The 24695-nt window shown below is 33.0% G+C and overlaps 6 protein-coding genes across 7 annotated transcripts in view; 3 read left to right on the top strand and 3 right to left on the bottom strand.

The window, feature by feature from the left end:
• Nucleotides 1–668, bottom strand: part of LOC131663799 (uncharacterized) — a 52970-nt gene extending 52302 nt beyond the window's left edge. Inside the window, exon 1 of the mRNA XM_058934436.1 lies at nt 624–668. Coding sequence (XP_058790419.1) covers nt 624–668 — 45 coding nt within the window. The remainder of the gene's footprint in view (nt 1–623) is intronic.
• A 222-nt stretch (nt 669–890) lies between these two features.
• On the top strand, nt 891–5551 carry LOC131663758 (phosphatidylinositol transfer protein alpha isoform). The gene is made up of 6 exons (XM_058934365.1): nt 891–1455; nt 2072–2102; nt 2592–2855; nt 2939–3016; nt 3125–3505; nt 3586–5551. Exons 1-6 carry the CDS (start codon nt 1439–1441, stop codon nt 3628–3630), a joined length of 816 nt encoding a protein of 271 aa, XP_058790348.1. The 5' UTR covers nt 891–1438; the 3' UTR covers nt 3631–5551.
• A 95-nt stretch (nt 5552–5646) lies between these two features.
• On the bottom strand, nt 5647–7919 carry LOC131663757 (short-chain specific acyl-CoA dehydrogenase, mitochondrial). Of its 2 annotated transcripts, none has more exons than XM_058934363.1 (5): nt 7751–7919; nt 7391–7487; nt 6486–7153; nt 6183–6406; nt 5647–6085 (listed from the first exon to the last, which is right to left on the bottom strand). In XM_058934363.1, exons 1-5 carry the CDS (start codon nt 7755–7757, stop codon nt 5876–5878), a joined length of 1206 nt encoding a protein of 401 aa, XP_058790346.1. In that variant the 5' UTR covers nt 7758–7919; the 3' UTR covers nt 5647–5875. The 2 variants fall into 2 exon arrangements, with proteins under 2 accessions (XP_058790346.1, XP_058790347.1); XM_058934364.1 differs by having other exon boundaries at nt 7391–7484.
• Nucleotides 7920–13283: 5364 nt separating this feature from the next.
• On the top strand, nt 13284–15910 carry LOC131663755 (uncharacterized). Its single transcript, XM_058934361.1, has 5 exons — nt 13284–13462; nt 14175–14478; nt 14729–14890; nt 15164–15569; nt 15652–15910. Exons 1-5 carry the CDS (start codon nt 13347–13349, stop codon nt 15750–15752), a joined length of 1089 nt encoding a protein of 362 aa, XP_058790344.1. The 5' UTR covers nt 13284–13346; the 3' UTR covers nt 15753–15910.
• A 529-nt stretch (nt 15911–16439) lies between these two features.
• Nucleotides 16440–19158, bottom strand: LOC131663798 (hexamerin-like). The gene is made up of 6 exons (XM_058934435.1): nt 18701–19158; nt 18326–18619; nt 17749–18234; nt 17359–17675; nt 16923–17281; nt 16440–16852 (listed from the first exon to the last, which is right to left on the bottom strand). The coding sequence occupies exons 1-6, from the start codon at nt 18929–18931 to the stop codon at nt 16440–16442; spliced, it is 2100 nt and encodes a 699-aa protein (XP_058790418.1). The 5' UTR covers nt 18932–19158.
• Nucleotides 19159–21262: 2104 nt separating this feature from the next.
• On the top strand, nt 21263–23038 carry LOC131663722 (geranylgeranyl transferase type-2 subunit beta). The gene is made up of 7 exons (XM_058934295.1): nt 21263–21315; nt 21440–21540; nt 21661–21765; nt 21841–22197; nt 22269–22413; nt 22482–22657; nt 22726–23038. The coding sequence occupies exons 2-7, from the start codon at nt 21538–21540 to the stop codon at nt 22993–22995; spliced, it is 1056 nt and encodes a 351-aa protein (XP_058790278.1). The 5' UTR covers nt 21263–21315; nt 21440–21537; the 3' UTR covers nt 22996–23038.
• Nucleotides 23039–24695: the final 1657 nt, after the last annotated feature.

Below are 24695 nucleotides of genomic sequence, written 5' to 3'. Positions count from 1 at the left end.
CGATGCAAACACGTTGTAGTTATCCACGAGACAAGCGCCATCTCGCTTTCTCATGATGTAGAATCCTCGTGCTCGAATTATTTGACTCGTGTCGTGCAGGTGCGGGTGTAGTGCGCAAGCGCGGGTACGTGTGCGTATGGGTGTCAGCGCTATCACCTATACAAAAAGCCAAATATTCGCCCATGAAGTCTTGGCAGGCCGAACAAGTGGCGCCCCTGAGAGACGGAGCTCTTGCTGACTATTCTAGCGTCCATATGGAGACTGTATAAGTCTCCACGAGCGTGTGTGACGTCAACCCCCCTCAACCCACGGCTACGACGTCGTCGTCGTCGTCACGACAGCAGGGGAGGTGCTGTACATATACTGAACGTACGAATAAGGGCGTAAACGCTCGCACGATTCATATGAAAGACGCTTTTCACTTGCGCGAGCTGTCGCGCGCCACACTAACTAATCAAGGGCGAGCGAGGGTGGGACATCGAAACCAGTGAGTAAGGGAGAAGAGGGTAAGCTGGTGGAGGTTTTGAATAAAAGGGTAGGGAAAAATGCACTCGTGAAGATTGATGAGGGTCGTGTAAAAATTCTCTCTGACGTCTGAAAAAAGAAGAGAAAGAAAAACTTACGCGAACAGCTTTTTCTTCGAGATTTGGTTCATTTAGTATGCACATATGTTTGAGCGAAAAATATAATCAATAGCACAAGATGTTAAATGAAAAATAAACGCAAGGCGAGAGAGAAAGAGAAAAGTTTCGAATGAAAGAGTGCCGACCGAGTCGTCGCTCGATTACCCAATGAAAGTTTTTAAAAATTTAAATTGTAGGGCTAAAAAAGGAACTACACACACATTTACGGCAACGCTGCATCTCTATCTTGCAATGGAGAAAAAGAGAGACAATGACGGACGAAGAAGAATAGATAGAGAAAGCGACCGACACAACAGCAAAATGTATTAAGAGATCTGCACAGACACACGTGCAAGTACGTAGTGCACACCCGCGGTGTTAGGAAGTGTGCATCAGTCGCGTGTAGGTACACATCGTACCACGCCAGTAGGCGGAGAGCGAGACGGAGCGCTACGGTCGCGACAATCGCGCACAGTAGTACAGTAGTCCAAGTAGACGTCGGAGTCAAGACCAGCAGCAGCGCTAGCAGTCAGTGTGCGGCACGCTGCACGCGAGAATAGCCGTGAATTAGTTATCTTTTTCTTGCGGAAAAAGATTAAACTTAATATATAATATAATCAGGAAGCCCTCACACGAAATCGAAGTAACAAACGGTGGTGTTCCGCCATCGACAACACAGAGACAGAGTTATAGTGACAGAGGTGGTGTACAGCGTTGATTGGTGCTGTGCTGCTCGTAATCGTATCCTCAGGCTCTTTCGGTCTTCTTGTTCCGTCTATCTGTCTTGGCCCATGTGCACCGGCGCAGTCTAAAAAATGCTTATCAAGGAATTGTGAGTAGCCCTTGCATTTAACTGCAGCTGCAGTTCTTTCTCTCGTGTCCTTCGTCCAAGGTTCGCACGCGCGAGCGCGCCGAGCGTAGCCCGATCGTTACTTCAAAATTCAAAGGCTAACCTGTAACCGCACGCCCGCCCGACTGCCTGCCAGTCTGCTTACCAGCGCGCACGCTCTTTCGTTGCTCTTGCAACTTACAACATACGCTGGTTCGATGCTGTCTCTCACGAGATCTGTGGCAACGAGCGAGGACCATTCGTTTTTCCAAATTCGCGGTACAAGCCAATCGCTCTCCCTGTTTTTCTCTGTCTTTCACTGACTCTTCGTCGCCTGTGTTAACACGATATCGATTTTTAAATGACGTCGGATCGCAGCTCTTTGAATTTCCGTAGATTGATCTCGGCAGCGCTAATGGACAGACAAAATGTCCCGTGACCGCGGCTTTGGATTTTGGAGCAGATGCAGCAGCAGCATGGCTCTCTCAAGGCCACGCGTACACGCATCGAGCCGAGACCTTGGACGTGCGCGCGTACGACTGCTACTGCTACTAACTGAACAACTTAGTTGTTCTGATCAACTTATCTCGATGCTATTATTTGTGTTTGTTTGTTTCAGCCGTGTTACCCTGCCCCTCACTGTCGAAGAGGTAAGTTGCTTGTATTGAACAAGAACTCTTCTTCGAAGTCTGACTTGCTTGGATAAATAGATGGTGGCTTTGCTACATGATATTGCATTTGCAGCTTGCTGCAATTTGTTTAACTACTATTTAGTACTTTGACATAATTAGCACTTTTACCATGATATATGCATTTATATCTTACGTACATGCCTGATATTTTCATATTTATTTTTCTTTAATTGAACTTTGTAATTGATATTAATGTTTTAGTCTTTTTAAGAATACATTAATTATTCTTATATTTATTTTGTTCTAATTAGAATATGCAATTGATATTTGTACATCAAAGTCTATATGAACCATGAAAGACAGTTTAGAAAAATTATAATATTGCAATTATAATAATCATAAACTTCAAATGAAATTGATATAGTATTATTGACAGACAGGTTGCTTCTTTGATTATATCTATATTTATAAATAGTATATTAATTATATTCAATTTTATATTTTCAGTATCAAGTAGCTCAATTGTACTCTGTAGCAGAAGCCAGTAAAAATAATACTGGTGGAGGTGAAGGAATAGAAGTTTTAAAAAATGAACCTTTCGTAGATTATCCACTACTTGGTGGAAGGTACTCTTCTGGCCAGTATACATATAAGATTTACCATTTAGCAAGCAAAGTGCCTGCTTTTATTCGTATGATGCTACCAAAGAATTCTCTGGAAATTCATGAGGAAGCATGGAATGCCTATCCTTACTGCAAAACTGTTATAAGTGTAGATATTATATTCTTGATAATATTTCATAATATAATAAATAACATTACTTTTTATTCTTATTAATATTTTATTATTGGCAGAATCCTGGTTACATGAAAGAAAATTTTTTTATAATCATAGAGTCCTATCATATTGCTGATATTGGAGACCAGGAAAATGTAAGTAAACACAACCATAACCTATTTTGTACATTTCCTATCAATAATTGATTTGAAGGGATTCACAATATAGTAATTGATTGAAAGTCGTAAAATTTGTAATTTTAGGTACATGAATTACCTGCAGACAAATTAAAAATCAGGGAAGTTGTGCACATAGATATAGCAAATGATTCAATTTCAAATGCAGATTATAAAGAAGATGAAGATCCAACAAAGTTCAAGTCTGAAAAAACTGGTCGAGGTCCGCTGGTCGGCAAAGACTGGAAGCAAAATGTAAACCCTGTGATGACTTGCTATAAACTTGTTACCTGTGAGTTCAAATGGTTCGGCCTGCAAACGCGCGTAGAGAGTTTTATTCAAAAAGCTGAGAGGCGTCTTTTCACGAACTTTCATCGGCAAGTTTTTTGCTGGATGGACCGCTGGCATGGCCTGACTATGGAAGACATTCGAGCAATCGAAGATACTACAAAAGAGGAGTTAGATAGGGTAAATAAATCGGCCGTATTTCCTATCTTAATATACTCACGCAATGAAAAAAATATATTAAACTAATTTTTCTATTTCAGCAAAGACACAAAGGTGAAGTACGAGGAATGCGGGCCGATGATTGAGGCTTTAAAGAGTTCAGTGTAAAAAGGATAAATGAATTTTCCTTCAACGTTATACAAACGCCAGACTTACACTTAAATACACCATGCATACACTCAAAGCCATAAACGGTCCTGCCGGATCGGGGCAATTTCCAGAGTTTATCTGTCTAGATTCAGTGTCTAATCTAATTACTTGCAATTTTAATTTATTTACATTACAAAAATTTTAGATGAATGTATCTACAGTCAAAGAGTAATGTTATTGTATTATTGTCACTATTATTGATTAAAAAACAAAGTCAAGATACTGAAATAGACATTTGAGACAAATTGTATGTTCTTTTGATGATGAAACATAGCATAAAAGAAACAAAAATGTAATGATAGAAAGAGGGTAAGAGTAAAAAAAATGCAGTTCAGTTGTTTTAATTATAATTGAGAATAATTAATCGATAGAGGAAGGAAGAAAGATAGTCAATGATAATAGCTAATAACAATTCTTAACAAGCAAATAAACGTGCTTGCTGCAAACGCATAAGTGATCATGGATGAATGGCTGTATTAAGAGCTCATTGCGGTCTAATATTATAAATATAAAGAAGCTGCTATTGTGAATTCTGAAAGTGCTCGTGTGTGATATGCAACAAAGTTACAAACTCATGGTAATACGCAAGGAACAGAAAATAACAATATGAACAGATCTTTGAAAGCACTTAATTTATTAAAGAATCTTGCGCCAGGTCTTTTGCTCATTATTTTTTTTTAATGAAAAAAAATATCTTTTATGGGCGACAAGGTAGTTAATAATATTTGAAGCAGAGTCTTGGGTCAATCAAGTAATTAATGCATATAATAAGTGATTCACTCATATTACGCTTTTCCACTCCTTTTTGTGGATGTTGCAGTGGTTTTGTCCAGAGGACAACTTTTTCTTTCAATGAAGCGTTAACCTTTTAGTAAAGAAGAATTTCGAGCCTCAGTATTTGAGCAACACTGAACTTCTACTTTTCGTGGAAATACAGTAATTAATTGCTCTTTGTAATAAAGTGAATAAATATAAAATAATTGGTATATTCTAGGCATATATGTAGACATGACTGTAGGCTATCTTAATTTCAACGAAATTTTGGGCGTTAATGACTTAGGATGTGTTAATTGTAAATAAAACAGGCATACAATGAAATTCTGATTTCTTTTTGCATGAAGATATTTTGTTAGACAATTTATTTAAAGAAGAGAGTGTTGATAGTAAGCTATGTATAATGCAATTTTTACCTTTATTTATGTGCTCTGACACCATTACTTTATATTATTTTTTCCTTTAATAATTATGCGTTATATACTGCCCGTAAACCTCAGGAAAAAATCGTTCATACTTATTGTATAATATTAATTATAATGCATGGTAATACTTACAGCTAATAATGCATCTCAATAAATTCTTTAGATTTTTTTCTGAGGAAAAATAACTGATACATTAATAACTTAAATCAACTCGATATAGTTTAATGTCATCTGCACAAATAGATGTATAGAATATGTTCTGGCTCCGAAGTGTAGCAAAGAATTTGCAGTAGCTACTTTTTGATCAATACAAAGCTTCTATATTATTAAATGTCAAATTTTCAAAAGTGTTCCATCTAAAATAACAATGGTTCCTGGATGTATACATATGCTTGCATGCACGTTTTAATTGAATTTCATTGTATGTATTTTAAAAGAGAAAGTCATCTATCTAACATCCTAATGAATGCTATTTGATCTAGTTAATAAAATTAGTTGTTCCTCGTATTATGCAGGGCCGAAAACTCTGTAGTGCTGCCAAAGGGCTGATAGTGAAGACATTTCCACACACGCAAATATATGTATATATGTATGTATATATATACATATATAGGTGTGTGCATGTTTATGCAATTCTGAATGAACGTATGTACATATATGCGTTTGAAAAAAATATGTATATGTATATACGCGAAAGTAAACTATACATATGTCAGACACTCGGTGAAAAAAATAAAGCCATAAAATAATAATGTATAAAATTTATTGATTCCTTTGTATAGAAAAAATTCCTTTTAGTTACATATAAAATCCATTAAAACAATGTAAAAAATATTTTTTATCACTTTGCACCAAAATATGTGCATCCTCTGAATTCATCATTTAATCTAAATTCTACTGCCAGGCTTTGTTTTGGCAAAATATTAGAAAATATTGCAACAGCTTTGATCGAATAAATTATAAAAATAACTATTCCAATTATTTACATGCTGTATTCTTTAATGAGATTGACAGCAATAACCAGTCTTTGAATCTCAGATGTTCCTTCATAAATTTCAGTAATTCTAGCATCTCTGTAATGACGCTCAGCAGGCATATCTGACACATATCCCATTCCTCCTAGAATTTGAATGCATTGATGTGCGCAAAATGTTGCAGCTTCGGAAGCTGAAAGTTTTGCCATTGCAGCTTCCTAAAATTGGTAATTCAATAATTTTTAAAATTGACTTTATAATTAATTAATTATTCATTGATAGATAAATTGTATAACCTATACAAATTTCTTATACCTTAGTATATGGTTTTCCTTGATCTTTCAAATATGCTGCTCTCCAAGTCAATAATCTAGAGCTTTCTAGCCTCATGGCCATTTCTGCCAATTTAATTTGAATAGCTTGTAATTTTATAATTGCATTACCAAAAGCAGTTCTTTTATTAGCATATTCCATGGCACAATCAAGTGATGCTTGTGCAATACCTAGAGCTTGAGAAGCAATGCCAATTCTACCTGCATCTAAAGTGACCAAAAAATTTAATATTCTCTATAAGTTTTTTAATGTAGAAATTGTAGAGGAACAAACAAAACAATTTACCTAACATCATCATAGCTATTTTAAAACCCATTCCTGGTTCTCCTAGAAGATTTTCACTTGGTACAGGACAATCTTCAAATATTAAAGAGCAAGTGCTGCTACCTCTTATGCCTAATTTATCCTCTTTCTTACCCAAAGACAAACCACTTGTTGGCTTATCAACTATAAATGCACTTATTCCCTTGTGCTTTTTTGATTTATCAGTGGTTGCAAATACTACAATACCATTAGCTTCATATCCATTTGTAATCCAACATTTTGTACCATTCAATATGTATTTGTCTCCATCATTCTTAGCCATTGTTGATGCAGCACCAGCATCAGATCCATTACCTGGTTCACTGAGAGCAAAACAACCAATTTTGTCTCCACTTGTGAATGGGCGTATGTATTTTTCTTTTTGTTTCTCATTGCCAAATTTATCAATGGGGCCTAAATACAAAGAATTATTTACGCTCATTATGACACCAGTGCTAGCACAGCCTCTGGAAATTTCTTCCATTGCAATTGCATAGGCAAGGTAATCCAGTCCTGTTCCACCCAATGATTCAGGTACTGTCACAGCAAGTAATCCTAGTTCACCCATTTTCTTGATTTGTTCTTTGGGGAAAAGATGCTCTCGATCTATCTTGGCAGCTATTGGCTTCAACTCTCCTTCGGCAAAGTCTCTAATTTAAGTCAATAATTGTTCAATAACTCATAAACTACTTTTCCATCTAAAGTATAGTTAATTGCAATTTCATTGAAATCCTTTTAATTTAATATCAATACATTTTTATCTAATAATTAAAATGAAAAAGAATTTTTTGTTTTCAAATGAGAATTCATAAAAATAAAGTAAATGAGTAACATATTTTACAGGAAAGAAAAATATAAATAAAATAACATAAATAAAATGAGGGTACCTGCATGTTTTTTGTAACATCTGATGCGTTTCTGATAATGCTGAAAGAGAAGCAATATTGCGGCGTCCGCATATTTGGATGAACGATCTACAGGCTGCTGAAATCAATGATAATATTGATTTTATTGCTGCTATTTATCAAAATTAGTGGCAATCAAACTTTATTTTATTTATGGTGAACAATGATGGCAGCAATTTATACACAAAACGATAATGTGTTTGCGACAAGTATTATTTCATAATTATTATATTTTTAGAGTTTCATCTTAGTAAGTGAAATATTTATTGAATAAAATTTTGTATAAGACAACACTTGTTACTGTAATTTCAAACTATTTTCATCGATAATAGAAATTCTTACCTAACATATTGTATATTTTCCGTCTTAATAGTTAAAATGAGAGAAAAACCACTTAAAACATTCAAGCTGAATGCCCACTGTCTACTTGCTGCTCCCCGACACTTCGAAGTTCTGATCTGATCAGTCTTCGTTGTCCTCCACACATTAATCACACTTACACTTGATGCAGTGTATAGTCATGTTGTGATTATGGAACCGAACATGAAGAAGCAGTTTTTTAGCGCTTCGCACCTGACGCTACTGCGCAGACGCAAACTAAAGATTTTTGACAAATTAGATGAAAGATAACATATATTCAAAAAATGGTAAAATATAAAATTGTTAAAATGAAAAAAATGATTGTTATTAAGTTTTTAATGCATGTACAAAAGTCATCAGCATTTTTTAAATTCATAATTTAATTATTAAAAAATGAAGACTTACTTCCGACCACTTACATACCGATGCTCACAATTTCAAATGGACTTTGGACAAACAATAACAATAGGAAGCCATATTCTTATCAATACTGATACATAACATAGCTCAAAGATTACGCAGTAATATTATGCATACTGCATAGGGTAAAGGCGCTAACAGTCGGACAGTCGCTAATAGTTGGTCACTTTTTATTTTTATCTTTAATAAATCTAAACTAACATCACGAATTCTTAAGATACCAGCATTTTATAACTCTTAGTATTGAAGCTTTCTAATGTATTTTAAATGAAAAGAAAATCTAAATTTATTTAGGAAATGTTTGCTCAGAGGATTATCAAGCTATTTTTGAAAACACAATTTTCTTATACGGCGCTTAATCTCTACACAATTTTAAATTGATGAAAAATCGTAATAACATGTTTAAACGAAGAAATTCAATCGTTTATTTATAGAAATACATTATATATTCAATTTTGATCCTCACTTACGATTCAAAAATAATTAATGTTTCCTTTTACATGTGTCCGACACTAGTTGTCGTCAAATTTAATAACTTTTCAATACTCGACCGACCGTCTGACCAATAAGTCATTTAGAAGTCATGTTTGCGAACATTTGCATTTCTCTTTGAATTAAGTACGGCAGAATAAAAATTTTCAGTAATAAAAGAAAAGTCATTGATAGACGTGAACCTTTCTATTTATTGGTATTTTATTTAGATTAGAATAGAAATATCTTAATTCTAGTATTCGGTCTTAAGTGACTGACCACTAGTGCCTCTATTCTACTTTATTCGGAAATGTTCATACAATAGCATCTACATCATATCACTTTATTAAAAAAACCTTTGATAACTTTACGTTTATAGTTTCTTTTAATGCAGAAAGTGTATCGCGAACATCAAGCAATTACGTAAAGTTTGTAATGTTCTAGTAGAGTAATATGTCAATGTTACTGAAGGACCTTTCATTTTACAGAAGACGCATAATTTTGAACAATAAAAGTTCCTACTGAAAAAATCCAAATTTCGCTCTGGTATTTTAAGCAGAAAACAACTTCCCAACTAAATTTTTCACGTTCGTGTATCAAATTCCACATGACTTCTCCATATGGTAAAATTGCTTTGCATGTCTAACATAAATTATAACTATATGGTATATGCTACCGAAATATTAAATAATTTTTATCTCTAACAGATAAAACATTACTTTTTTTAAATTCGTGAAATAGTTGCTGGTTTTATTTATATGTTTTTTTTCATATTTTCAGATATTAACATATAGAAATAGATTGAACACTATAATTAAACAAGCGACATTATTGGTAGAACAAAAAGTCTTTGATAAAGCAGAAAGTAATAATTAAAATACAATTATTTGTTATAGTTATAGTAAAATAATTACAAGCAAAAGATCGAAAAATGTTAAAAAAATAGCGAGCACAGAGCTTCCTGTCCAAGGAAGCAAAATAGACAAAATAATACCAATGCACAAAGTTGGAACATTACCAATTAATTATAAATCTATATCGTTAATATCAAATATTGCAAACACTTTTGAAAAAATAATTCATTGCAGATATACAAATTTTTACAAAAACCGTGTCAGGTCACAAATTTAATAGTAAATGAAATAGATAATAATCAGAAAATTATAATTAACTCGACTTATTAAAAGCATTTCATATAGATCTTAAACATAATATTAAAGAAATTAGAACGTTAGAGAATCCTAGGGCTGCTACATCAATTATTGAAAAGTGATTTAACTAATCGATTACAAATGATAAACATTAATATATACTTCAGTGACGAAGAGCATGCGATGTGTGGAGTATCATAAGGCACTATTTTAAAACTATTACTAATTTACTAGATGAGTGATCTATTATACACACTCGGGATCTTTTTCATTCAAAATTATTATTGAAAAATTGTTAATTGCAGTTCAATCGCCAGTCGGATGACAATCCACCCAAAAAATTTAGATTCAAAATTTAAATCAACGGATCAATAGTACATTACGATACAAGTGAAGGGAAAGTGTGATTTTCAACGCACGTTTTCTGCCGAACGTGCGGAAAAGACGCACCTTGCGCACGGAGTATCGAAAAGAGATTATCACGCTAAATGCCTTGGTCGGTATACACATCGGTATATACATTTGGTCGTACATGTACGTTATAGTGTCAACATATAAATTCATATAAAGACAGTATACGTATTCATTTGTTTCGAATGTTTTTAGATATGAGACTTATAAAGAAGAAATTAAGCAATTCTAAATTTTTATGATGAAATCCACTATGAAAGTTTTTGCGAATTAAAATCGGATCGACGTCACTCAAAGCATGCCAGTCCTCGGTAAATGTGGGCATTCTTTTCAATTTTGATTTGCTTTTCTCAAGTCTCAATAGGTCGAACTAGGTGAATTCAGGAATTAAGAAAGATATAAGTGATATAACAGCTGAATAGAGGATCAATGCTAACTATGAAGTCTGCAAAATATTACAAAATCAATTAAGAATGGAATAAGAACTCTATGTTAAAAGATTAGATAATTACCAAGATTCAAGATTTGGCAAATCTTCAATACATCGATCGCTTAAAAATGCACTGTATTGATCAAGCTTATCGTACCATGAACTTGAGAACACAAATAAATCTAAGTTATTCGACCACTGATCAAAATGAAATTCGACAGAGTATTCATGATGTTCGTAGGGACCTCAACATATTAGCTAATCATAGCGGTGCCACAATAATACTAGATACTCATACTCATCTCAAATTGAAACTCTAAAATTTCTCGGCAAAATCTATTAATAAACCATTTTAATTCCTTAATACAGTTAATATATTCAAGCTATTGACCAACAAGAGGGAAACCTAAAAATTATCATAAAGAAATCATCACAAATAAAGGACAATATTACTGATATTCCTTCGATTCAAAATACTCACCTTAATAGCTATTGGAATGATGCTGCTTAGAAAAAGGTTAGATGCGAATTGTACGATGGTCAGTACACAGCTGGAGATAATTTTTCCGTGAGCTTTAGATATATACCTGAGCTCGTCAACTTTTATGAAAATCTTGAAAAATCTTTTCGATATTAATCTACAAAGAGTTTGGAGTTTTTGTAGAATCTCCAATATGGTTGATTTCATGTCCGTTCTCGATGAGTTAGATCAAGTAGAACCTATAAATAATTTCAGAGATCTAAATCGTACGTTATGTTTTAGTCAGATACAGAATCATTCACAAATATTCGAAAAAATAAACGGGAAAATTTGAATAAATTTCAGGGTCACGTTAACAATCATAATTGGCATGATCTAGTAATAACTCCAACAACACTCAAAGAACTAATTTTGATAACAATCTTTCATATAATCTCCGAAATAATTCATCATCCTCAACATCATAACTATTTTAATAATTCTCAGAAAAGCAATCAGAATTCAAAATTTCGTAGTGTACGAGATAGAGTTGTGAACATAATTATTAAGTCCATATGTATTAATCATTTGTTACATTTCATCGTGTATATTGCATTTAAGAATATTTTACACAAGATTACTCAGTCTGTAAGCGTTTCGCTATTAGACTAAGTTCTATACTTAAGCCAGTCTGTAGTGAAATCCATGAACTCGAACAGCAAATAAAATTATACTATAAAGACCAAACGAGCACTGCACTGCGACACTACTCAAGTGTTTGGTCATATTAGATAAATTTTACTACCTTCCGAACCTTGGTCTTTCATAGCTCTAGATATCGAATGGACGTTATGGGTAACACATGTTGTTTCCGGTCGGCGCGCTGGGCGGTGCTCTAGTTTTACAACTTAACTATCATATGGATTTTTCCTATCAAAACTAGTTTAGTTTTCTTTTTCCTACAAATTTTTAGAATCACGTAGACTTGCACAAACAGGCAGTTAGCTTAGAGCCATCGACCACACGCTCTAATTTGTACACAAAGTTCTATCAATAATTTCATCTTCACCTAATTAGTTTTTCATTAAGAGCACAAACATGTGCTTTTGTACACGTAGTTCAACTTCCATTAGAGATAATAATCAAATATCTGACATAACAAGTCATAACGTAAATGTAGAATAAAATAATAACATTTATCCTGAAAATACGTCTCTAATTAATGAATCAGAACAATAGACTGAATTAAATCAGGAAAACTAACAATGGTTACAATGCTAAAATCGAATTCTTATATTGATATTAACAGCCCAACCGAAATAACAGGGATGTTGAGAATTTTCTTTTATCGAAAGACAATGCTGATGAACCTAGAGTAATAAATATTTGCGATGTACAAAAATATTTATGTAAATTCAAGATACTGAGGGTAAGATCACTTGTTTATCTGAAAGTTTCTTTTTAAAAATTCAGTCTACTTTTCAGAACTATGCAACTCTGTCAATAATTAATTTACAAGCTACAAGCTTTACCGGAGAGAAATCCACTGAGATTAAGAAATAAATCTCAGTCAAAATTGTGATCGAAAGTATAAAAACATATTTGAACTTTCTCGTTGTATCCAAATTAGTAAAAACTAGGTATCAATAGTCAATGTTTACTTGGCATAAAGATAGATATTGAAAAAGAATTAATTATTATTAGTTGTGAAGATAATTCAGATATTTTTAATTATACTATAAAAGATTTAAATAATAAAAATAATTTAACACTTTCTTGTTTTTCGTTGCTATACTTTCTATTTGCATGATTTCGAATATTACCATCTGACGGCAAATACTGTTCTGCTGAGGTGATTTAAGACGTATTTATGTTGTATTGTGCTAATTTGTTTTATCTTGAATTCATCAATTCATATTTTTAAATATAAAAAGTGTACTCGAAAAAATGTATAGAAAATACAGTATTAAAAAGCATATTATACCATATAATTACAGTGAACTAATCAGTAAAATCTTTCATGATAAATTGAAAAAGTAGAGAAAAGCCGTTGGATGTAAACGAGATGGGTATATGTGTATCTGAGTCGGCGCAAGCTTAGCGAGGGTGTCCTATTGAAAAATCAATAGCAGGCTTGAAGGTGGCTCGACGCATGCGACAGGCATCGCTTGATAAACTAGCGGTGCAACTGATCAGTTACTCTTCCTCGATCGGACGTTACACTTGTCAGCCACGATGTCGACTAACAAGAGTGTCAAACCCCAGAGGAAGCTCACCACCAAGGAACCGCATGAAATGACCCATGCTGAAAAGCTCAGGCTCATCGATGATGAACTCAACGCATTTTACAAGTCAGTTTATCAGCTGTTCATTTTTACATAGCTTTTTGGTGTTTATTATTGAATTTAGTATATCCATTTAATCCGGAGATTTCATGTTGTTCTTAATTTTTAATTGTAATGAAACAATATGACTTTTCTTTTCATATATTTTTTAATATGAATAATAATTTGAATATATTAAATATCCCAAACAAGCTCAAAAAACATGTATCCTACAACATAAAAGCTCTTCTTTTAATTCATAAGTCATATTTTTAGTCAACTTTTATCCCAATTCAGAGGAAAATTTACGTAATATCATGTCTTTGAAAGGGGTATTGTATTCGATAAAATTTAATTTTGTGATATCTTGTTAATTTAGTTGACTTTTATCTTAGTTTATTAAATTTTTTGTATTTGCATAGAATCGGGATTTCTGATATTCTCTAATTTTATTCTAATGTCCTGAATTATTTTTTAACATAATTTTATTTTAACTTTTAAGTAAATAAAGCAAGCAGATAATCTTCTAAAATGGTCGAATACAATACATAAAGTACGTATGAAACTCTCCAGTCTATGAAAAATTCAGGGCTGTATTTAATGGTCCTCATGTGTAGCATTAAAAATTGTAAAATATGAACAACTTCCGAAGCTTGAATTTATCCAAGAAAGTGTTGGGGTCGCACATAAATTGCCAATAAGTGTGTTCGCTCATGAGTGAATATCTGTTGGTGCGCAGATACTGCCAGCAGGCGGGATTTACCGAGGAAGAGATGGATATAATCTGCCAGCCATTGGTTGCAGCTATGCGCCGTTCCTGGTTACAGCTCGTTTTCCAGGCGACCCTCGTTCTTGTCGCTATCGGCACCCTTATCTGCTTGACCGCTCAGCTCGACTTTGTTGGCAAGCATTTTACTGCTATTGGACGCTTGGTCATGATCAAGGTGCTACCCATATGGAACTGGCAACCCCTCTACTATGAGAGCTGCATGATGAACAATCCATTTTACAACGATTATGCGGTCACTGAACAAGATTGCGTGGTAAGATATATAAAAACAGATACCAATCTTTTCCATCTAATGCAAAAAAATTTAATATTATTAGATATTTTAATAAAATATTTTAAATCAACATACAGTTACTTTACTGAGTATGGCCTTATTTAAAAAAAATACATTTCATAAATATATGTTGTTGTTAAAACTAAATAGAGTCTATTCGATGCACATATGGAGCTAATTGAGTTGATAATTAACGAACCGAAAATTACTTCATTCCAATGGATTTCAGGCATGCGAGGCGTTGGAAACCATTGATCGATTATCGGACGTTCGTTACCGTCAGTTAGTGGACAATTATCTTAACCGAGATGCACCTGCTATCATTACTGATGCCATGAACACTTGGACAGCCATGAATACTGATTTCTTCTGGTTCGACAATATTACTCATGTACGTACGATTACTAACGTCAACATACACGAAATTTTTGTAACTGTTATAAAATATAAAATATACTTTACATAATGCAGTAAAACATTCATTAACATATTTTAAGATACACTCTATTAAAAGATTTTAATTAGAAACATAACCATATTACTACATACTCCTAGAAAAGCATTAATTCTCAAAGTAAATAAATAAAACATAACTGTCAATTAAAATTAAATTCGTAAGTTTTGAAATCGATGCCTGTAATCAGAAAAATGATCTTTTGTATAGCTATACTTGGAAAACGAACGCTTGATGGAAACAGTGCCGTGCGCTTTGACCTCCAATCTACGCACCCACTCATCCGATTTAGCAGCTTTCTTACGACGGGTTCATTCACCAGGGGTTGCCAAGTGGTTTGTGCACTGGCAGAACTGCGACATCAACGCAGTCAAAGCGTTACGCAAGTACTATCAACGACCGTACTTCCTGTCAAGTACCGTCTCACCAGCCCACTTCAACTGGGTCCTCATGTCCTCGGACTACAACAGTCCCAACTATAAGAGGGTTGAGCTCGATTCTGGCCTCATAGCTCTTGCTCAGCTCAAGGGTGCAACGCAACTCAGGCTTACGCCGATCAATCCTTGCAATAGTTCTTGTCCCGAGCTCGTTGCCGATCTGCATCAAGGAGAGATGTGTAAGTCACGTAATGACATTGTATACCTAACAACCAAGTTCCTGTCTGAAATTAATTAAAAATAATTTTCTATGTTTCACAGTGGTATTCACTAATACTATGTGGAATCTCGAGTATGCTCCCATGAGAGGTCTTGACAATATAGCTATACTTACGGAAACCGTCTGGGAAGAAGATACGTAAATACGGCCATTACGTAATTGAAAAATTTTTTACATGTTTCAATTATATAACGTTTGAATTATTCGGTAAATTCTTATCATATCAAGTGATTAATGCTAACCTCAGCACAAATATCATACTTGTAATAACACTCTTATCAAATATAAAATTTACTGTCGCTCCCAACTTCGATTTCTGTTAATACTCCCTTCTTGATCAATTTACAATTAATTTTTTTTATATTATCAATCGTGATATAAATCACTTATTGAATTTATTTTAAGTTTAAAAATCTTATTAATATTAATAGGAAACTTTTGTTTATTATTTCTAAAATCAAATTAGATATACTTATTACAGTATATTTATTAAATAATTAGTATGTTTATTAAAATATTAAGACTGAATAATTAAAGATCATGTCGATATACGTAGTTTGAAAATAGCTTCATAGTCATACTGTGCGTGAGAACAATCAATTCAAAGTCACGAATTTTCAAATTGAAATATGGCTTTATTCTTAATTCATTTGTCATTAAAGCGAATTCCTCAGAGAGGAACTCCCAATAACGAGGTAACAAATTACAAAATTAGAAAAATAGTTTAATCGACTGATCGATAGTCTAGTCTTGGTTTCTCGGAAGGCAGCCGTGAATTCACTACTGCCAAGCAGTCCAATGATCTCCAAAAGCCAAACTCGATGTAAGCTTAAAATACTTTACTGATCATGGTCATGTCGTAGTCCTTCAAATGGTAGATGATGACATCCTTGAAGTAACAATTGTCCAATTTCAAGAACATTGGAGTAACGGGTCTGTCGAGTGGGAAACCGAAAGATTTTCCCCAGTATTTGACATTGCCCAAGTAAGGTACTTCGTAAGTCTTGACATCCTCGTATGGACCAATGTAGACGAAGAGTTTGTACCTCATACCATCAACGGTACCCATTGGTAGCATCAAATGGTTGGGGAAACCGGTAACACGCTTGTTGTAAATGAATGTTTCCTGGGCTTCGATAGCCTTGAGTACTTTCTTGTAGTATACGTCACCAGTCAAGTACTCTTGTTTGAAGAATTGAGCATCCATGCTGGACCGCTCGAAGCTGTTCATTCCCGGTTTCACTACAAGTTTTAAGTATAAAAATAAGCATCTTAAATTAAAAATAATCAAAGATCTAATTAGACAACTTACGAGAATATTCGAACTCATCGAGCATGAAGAAGTATCTGTAGTAATATTGAAGGTAAGAGTAGTCATCGTATTTCTCGCCTTCAACGGCAGGTCCCAAGAAGATGCGTACCACAGCCTTGACGTCTTTGTCGCTGTTGACGGAGAATTTGTAAGTGAATGGCTTGTAATTGAGGATACGTTGTCCAGCCTTGATGTTAAACGATTTGCCTTCCTTGTAGTTGTCGACGGCCACGGCGTTGTTGATTAAGTATTCCTTCTTGTCGAAGTAAGTCACTAGTTTGTCAATTTCAACATTCTCGATTCTGACTCCTTGGAATTCAACCTCATTCTTGGTGTAACGGTTCAACATGGCCTTATATCTAATACAACAGATTGAAAACGTTATTATATCCATAAGTTATTAAATTAAGTAATTCCACACTTGAGCTTGACTTACCTCTGGAAGAAGTACATGATTCTGTCGTAGAGTCTGTAGAAAGCAGGGTCTCTCAAACTGGTGGATAAGAGCTGAAGGGTGCTTGGTACGTAGTAGTCTTTGCACTTACAATCGAAGTTCTGCCCCAGAATATCACGTCCGAGAACATCGTAGGCACCGTAGTATTTCAAGTTGATGGAGTCACAGTTACCTTCAATGATGTTACCCAAAACATTAAGACCGTCGGGTGTGTAAAGGCTGATCTGTTTGCCTTGGCTGTCCCACACATATCCGAGATCAATGGCTTCCATAATTCTGAGTTCGATTTTCTTGATATGCTGCCGATAGAAATAATTTCATTAGCATAATCATCAAAATGCAATTTTTCAGAAAAATCGAATGTTTACTCACGTCGACGTAGTGGAGCTTGTAGAAAGGTACAATGTTCCACCAGTCACGTTTTGGGACAGAGACACCGTTGGTGAAACTAAGATCGGAGTAGAATCCAGGCAAGTCCATGCGATCGAAAGTGAAATCTTCGATCGAACCCAAACCTTGGGACAGTCTCTCGAGATAGTATCTGGACATGATCTGTTTGTGAATGAAATAGTACAAATCACCACGGATATTCTTGGGTAGGTTGTAGTCCTTGGTGTCCATCCAGAACGGATACATCATACGGATGTAGTAGTAATAGGCGTTCAGGTCAACGTCTTCCATGAAGTAGTTCAGTCTGTATTCATATTCGTACATCGGGTTCAAGCAAATGTCGGTAAAGTTCGATTGCACGTAGTAGGTTTCTACACTGTCCATGTCGTGGCGTTTCAGCATACCAAGACCGTGAATGTTGTACCCGTAGCCACGAGTCATCTTTACGTTTTGAGCTTCACGAATAACCTGTGTATAATTGTAAAATATCAATATTGGTCTATCATCACAAGAAAACATTTATCTAGAAGTAAACTATGATGTGAGAAACGATTCGAACCTTTGAATCGAAGAACAAGTTGGGATAGATCTCGTAAATGGCTGGGACGCGTATATATTTGGTATCCTCACGGTAGAGTACAGCAGTGCTGAAGGCAATGGTAAACATCATAGGGTTTATGTTGAGACGAGCCCAGCAGGCGGTCTTATAGAAGGTGTTGAAGTCCTTGGCGACGTATAACAGACGGTATAATAGCATTACTTCGTCGCGGTGTTCAGGTTTGTACATTGTGAAGATAGCATCGCGTTTTAGCATACCGAGTTTGTAGATGTTCAAGAACTGCGTAACAACTTCCTGATAAATGTTCAAATAAAATTAATGAAAATTCATAAAATAAAATGGAAATAAAATGTTGAAAATAGAAAAGAAGGATACCTTGTCATTGTAGTAATCTATGTTGACGTAGACGTCGTAATTACGTCCAATTTCGAAGCATTCGTGGTCGGTGAGGACATTCTGATCGACGTACATGAGCACATCAAAGATCTTTTTTTGTTTAAGCAAGTAGTCCATATCAGCTGTTCTGCCGTCCGAGGTGGTGCGAGGCATGATGTTGGCGGACACAGCCGCCAACGCCAAAGCGAACACGATGCAGTTACGCAACATCTTCGCTGAAAACACGTTCAGCTCTTCTCTTTTGCAAGAGAAATAAAAGCGTGTCCCTTCTATCACGAGAAGGTTACTGTGTGATGCAGTGGTCGCAGACGTGCCGAGCTTTTATACTCAACGAATTTCGGCGGCTAAGCGAGATTAGCCCACCGCTCGCGACCTTCCTGACCTTCGCTTTACGCTTGCATATATCGACTATATGAAACGAACAACAAATTAAGAATTTTTTGCGAATTATTTTGGGATTCGTTCTAGTGTTTGATTAGTACTCATTCCTTAGTAGTCTGTCGGATAACTAACAAATCTATGGAAATAAATTTTGTTTTTTGTACTATTTTTATAAATACGTACGATTGGAAAGTTTATAAATATTAATTCAAGTAAATCCGTAATTGATATCCATATCTTTTACATTTTGTAACTAAACATTATGACTTTACCGAAATCTCCGAAATGGGCAAAACTTGTTGACATTTTACGTTGAAAAATGTTTTCTCTTTTGCGATTCCAATTAATTTTTTTTCAGCACATTAAAATGAAAATAATATTAGAAAGGAATAATGTACGATAATAATATAATTACACCCCTATAAATTTTAGAATTCGAGTTACCATCAGATTTTTACTATACTTCTATGGTTTTATCCCGGATGTAACATCAAAAAACTGTCTTTTAGGAGATTAAAAGTTGTAAAACTTTACTGTTATCTCGTATCACATTGATTTTTTCAAATCTAAAACGTCATAATTTATTTAGAATATACATTAAAATATTACTTTAATTAATCTATAATCAAGGTTTAATGTATCGTCTTATGCAGTTAAACAAATATGTAATACTTTAGATGGATTCAAAACATCAAATGTTTAATAAATATAAATCTAATAATTTTTGTAATCAATTATTTTCTCTACTCAAAATCAATGTAAAATTTTATGAATAAATAATAAGTATTTAATTTAATTCTATATCAAACTTTGCGAAACAAAAAACGCATACGTGCAAATGATAAACCTTAAATCATTAAGCTGTGCAACAAACAACGTTTTAAAAAACAAGATAAAGGTGAAACGTTTGGAACCGACAAAGATACCGCGACATCTCATAAAGATTACCTAATCTTGTATTAATAGAACACCATCGTAAATGCTTTAAGAAATGCATATTAAGAGACCTAAACAGTTTATATAGTCAAATGGTTCAAAATAATATTTAAAATAGACAGGATGGAAAGTTGATCTTTTAAAAATATTTTTATGTTGCAATAATTTCATAAGATATTCTTATTTTCTATTAACACTACATGTATATAATTTATATCTACATAATTCTAATCTAAATGGTCTGTGGAATCGGCATGAGCTATTACATGAAAAAATCTTTCATTCATTAATTCAATTTTATAATTATAAATTTCAAATTCCTTTTAGAAAACTATTTTTTAAATTCACTTAAAATTAACAATTTTTTAAATGTATTATCATAAATCTGTGGCTACTGTTCTCTTACAGTGTTTTAATTGTAGTATTTTAAGATAATTTTCAATTCAAATTAAAAAAATTCATTGTAAAGTTTACAAAAAAAGTTTACAAACTTTTAAAGCCTTTTTTTGTAAACAAAATAAAATTATTAAAGATTTTTGAATTATTTCAAAAGATGTAGATGCTTTCGTATGAGCGTTTATCTGAATAAGATATAGGATAAAGGCATTAATGGTCGGACACTCAAAACCGATTTCCAGTTTACATAAAAAATGTATATAGATTTAATTAATTAAAAATAACAAGAAAGTGGAAACTTGTGATAAATGCATTTCATCTTTAAATTACAATTTCATTTTTTACTCTGCCTAGCGTAAAGAAAAACAATAAAAGTTTTAAAAAAGTTTATATTTCGCTATAGTAATCGGACACATTTTTCTTTGCGGCCCGGCTTTGCACTAGTGTCGGCCACCATTATTTTAAACTAAAGTTACTTCATATTTCGTGTTTATTGAACATCTTCTACGTATAAATAAAATTTTTCCTCAATCTGAATGTCTCAAATGCACGACTACATCTATAAATTTCGTTATAAGAATTTATCGTTGATCGCGTCTTAGATGATTTATCATAAATAATAATGTAAATCAAAATGTTATCTTTTCAGTCATGATGTTTCTATTTGTATAATAATAAATATAATTAATTTAACTTTTAGTTTATGAATAATATTTTTTTTACAATACTAACATTTAAATTTCCCGCTAGAATTAAATCGTGTCATCAGCTGTGAATGATAGATATATGTATGTATGTACTATTTAGTATTTACTACAGCAGCTCAGCTGTTTATCTGTTTGTAGTATGAAATGTACATAAAATAGCGCATTAGTAGCTGGGTATCTCTATAATATAGTATCAATTTATTTAGTTAGATATATATTCATTGAAATATTATTTATTAAAATGTATGTAATTTTTACAATTGAAATCATATAATTCATATTTATTATATATTTCAAGAAAGTGTTTGGTGATTTTTCTGCTATAATAGTTATAAATAAGTCATTGCTAATAAACTCTTAAAAAGTGATTGAGGAAAATTATTAATAAAATTAATAATGGTAAATCATACTATTAAATGATAAAAAATAAATTAGTTAAGATTATTTTATTAAAAAAAATTAATTTTTTTGTGATATGCAACCAAATCAAAATGAGTAACTGTTAAATTTATATATCAGGCTATTCCATTGAATGATATTGAGTTGGCTGAAGAAACTCCAGAGCTATTATTGGACAAACATGCCAAATACCTGCTTGAATATCGAGAAAACAAAGATGAATATGTGAGTTAACAATTGTGTTATTATTAAAACTACCGTGCATGATTCACTACAAAAGTAACATTGTTTGATTTACAGACTATTTGTATGACTGAACATCTTCGTATGTCTGGAATGTATTGGGGTTTGACTGCTCTTGATTTAATGGGTCAATTAGATAATACACATAAAGATGAAGTTTTGGATTTTATAAAACAGTGTCAGCATCCTTGTGGTGGCATTAGTGCAAGCCTTTATCATGACCCTCACATACTTCATACTCTAAGTGCTATCCAAATTTTATGTATTTATGACTCAATTAATGTTATTGATGTAGAAAAAGTGTTAAAATATATAAAAGAAAGACAAGAATCAGATGGAAGTTTCACAGGAGACAAATGGGGTGAAATAGATGCAAGATTTACATTTTGTAGCATTGCATCTTTAGCTCTATTGGTGAGTTGAGTATATATTTATACTTTCATTAAAATTTTACGTAGATAATTTGTAGAAAAATTCAATATCAGGGTCGTCTTAATGAAATTAATATTGATAAAGCTGTTGAACATATAACTAAGTGCATGAATTTCGATGGTGGTTTTGGTTCAAGACCTGATTCTGAGAGTCATGCTGGTTTAATTTACTGTTGCCTTGGTTCATTATCTATTACAGGTTGGTATCTTTCAATAAAAGCTCTAAATATAATTTCCTTTATACTAATTAATTTTTGGAACTTTCAGGACATCTGCACCTTGTAAATGCAGATCAATTAGGCTGGTGGCTTGCTGAACGTCAGTTGCCTTCTGGAGGTTTGAATGGTAGGCCAGAGAAACTACCTGATGTATGTTACTCGTGGTGGGTTCTTTCATCTTTGTCTATGTTGGGTCGTCTACATTGGATCGATAAAGATAAATTAGTAAAAATATATTTTATGGATAAATTATTTTTTATCGATTTAATAAAAAATAGTAATGTTATTCCCAGGTCAAATACATTTTATGCTGTCAAGATACAGAAACAGGAGGTTTCAGTGATCGACCAGGTGATATGGTAGATCCATTTCACACATTATTTGGACTTGCTGCTATTTCTATGTTAAGTGCTAATGAATCATTGAAAGAAATTGATCCAACATTTTGTATGCCAGAATATGTTATACAACGTTTAGAATTGAATCCACAACGTTTAGATAAAGTCGATCAAATCCTAGAAGAATTACCTGATTTTGAGGATGAAGAGGATGAAAGTGATTGAAAAAATAATATTGAATGATATAAATTTAAAAACAATTATTTGTCTGAGCTGTGTAATTTTTATAATAAAAATTTTACAATTCTTTAAGTCAGCTTTTTCAGTTTTTAAAAAGATCCATTATAGTTAGTTTGCTAAACAAGAAATGGAAATTATACGATAAGAAGTTCGGTTAAGTACATGATTCGATTGTGGACACCCTTACTTTTTTGTTGACAAAAAGCAGATGAGGTTTTTCTGACAAATGTTATTTGTGTATTATGGAAGCACGTTATTTTATACCAAATATGGAAGTAAATAAACGCGTATGTTTTGTGCTGTGAGCATATTAATTTTTCGGTGTTTGAAAAAAATTCCAAAAATTTATTTAAACTTTTTCGACAGTATTACAAATCGAAGTGAATCAATGAAGGTGAGTGTAATGCATATTTATTCGGTAGGAATTTATTCTAACTTTGTGATGCAATATCGATTGCAACCAATATGTTAATATCAACAATTTTTTTCACCACTTCTCAAGATGCCTGGCAAATTCGGTCGTGGGCACCAAAATTAGTGAGGTTGTAGGTACTCGTTTTGTTTTTTGAAAAATGATTGAATGTCATCGTTAATTGAACCTAACTACTTATAGTAATCAATACCTAATGAAATATACGTATGTTGATAATTTTTCATGTTTCCATGTATTTCTTTTACATTAAAATATTAATGGTGTTCTCGTATATTTTTCGATTTTTTTAGATATGTCATCCAGAAATAATTTAAAAAAATCGTTCGATATTGATTTCATGTGCCGCTTGATGCCACTAAACGTTGTTCTGTAGATAAGCTGTCCAAAAATTTCTAAAATGTTTGATATGAAATAGTTTATTTTAAAATGTTAAATAGTTTTACTAAATTGTAAAATAGTTATTCTAAAATAGTGGTTCTAAAATAAATAAACTTTCATTTTTTCTATATTCTTGGTTATTTTTCTTTTATTATTTTCCTATTATATTTATCATATTTTCCCATTTTCAGCAGATTTTGCAAGGGTGCCCACAACCGAATCAAAATAGATTTTGGCCAAAAATGACCACTTCACATAATTAACAAAAAAAATTATTCTACTTAACTAAATCGATTTTGTCCCTTTGTTGGTAGTTAGCTAAGGTCTCTAGCTTTCCATAGATACTTATATATGAAAAAAATATACACTTGGTGAAAAATTATGAACTAAAAACAAACGAATGTCCACAACCCGACTCTTTCCCCTAATTAACAAGTGAATGTTGGAATTCAAATTCAAAAAATTTGACAGACTTGATGTATGTATATATATACTGTTTCTCTTATTATATTTTTCGACGTTTCATATTCACATATTCGACATTACTTTATTTACATCAGTTACAATTTGCAATCTTAATGACCCTTGCATAATCAAAATTAATTTTGGCTCGATCACGGGAGGGGGGGGGGGATATACTGACGCGTCTGAAATATTTGACGTTTGATAATAGAAAGTAATTCGTACAACCTGGATATAAACGAGAATGTATTAAAAAAATTTTTGTTTAAAATGCAATCGGTATGTATGTGTGCGCATTTACCATTATAATTGTATTCAATAAGTTAGAACTAATAACGCAATTGTAAAATATGTCTATTACTTGAGATAGAACATAAGATAAACTTAAAAATTGGTCTTTATTAACTTTTCC

The sequence above is a fragment of the Phymastichus coffea genome, unplaced genomic scaffold, assembly GCF_024137745.1.
Source record: "Phymastichus coffea isolate CEN01 unplaced genomic scaffold, Cenicafe_Pcof_1.1 PCOF00038, whole genome shotgun sequence".
Lineage (NCBI taxonomy): Eukaryota > Metazoa > Arthropoda > Insecta > Hymenoptera > Eulophidae > Phymastichus > Phymastichus coffea.
Note: the sequence above shows the minus strand (reverse complement) of the source record. Positions and strands in the feature narration are given on the sequence as shown.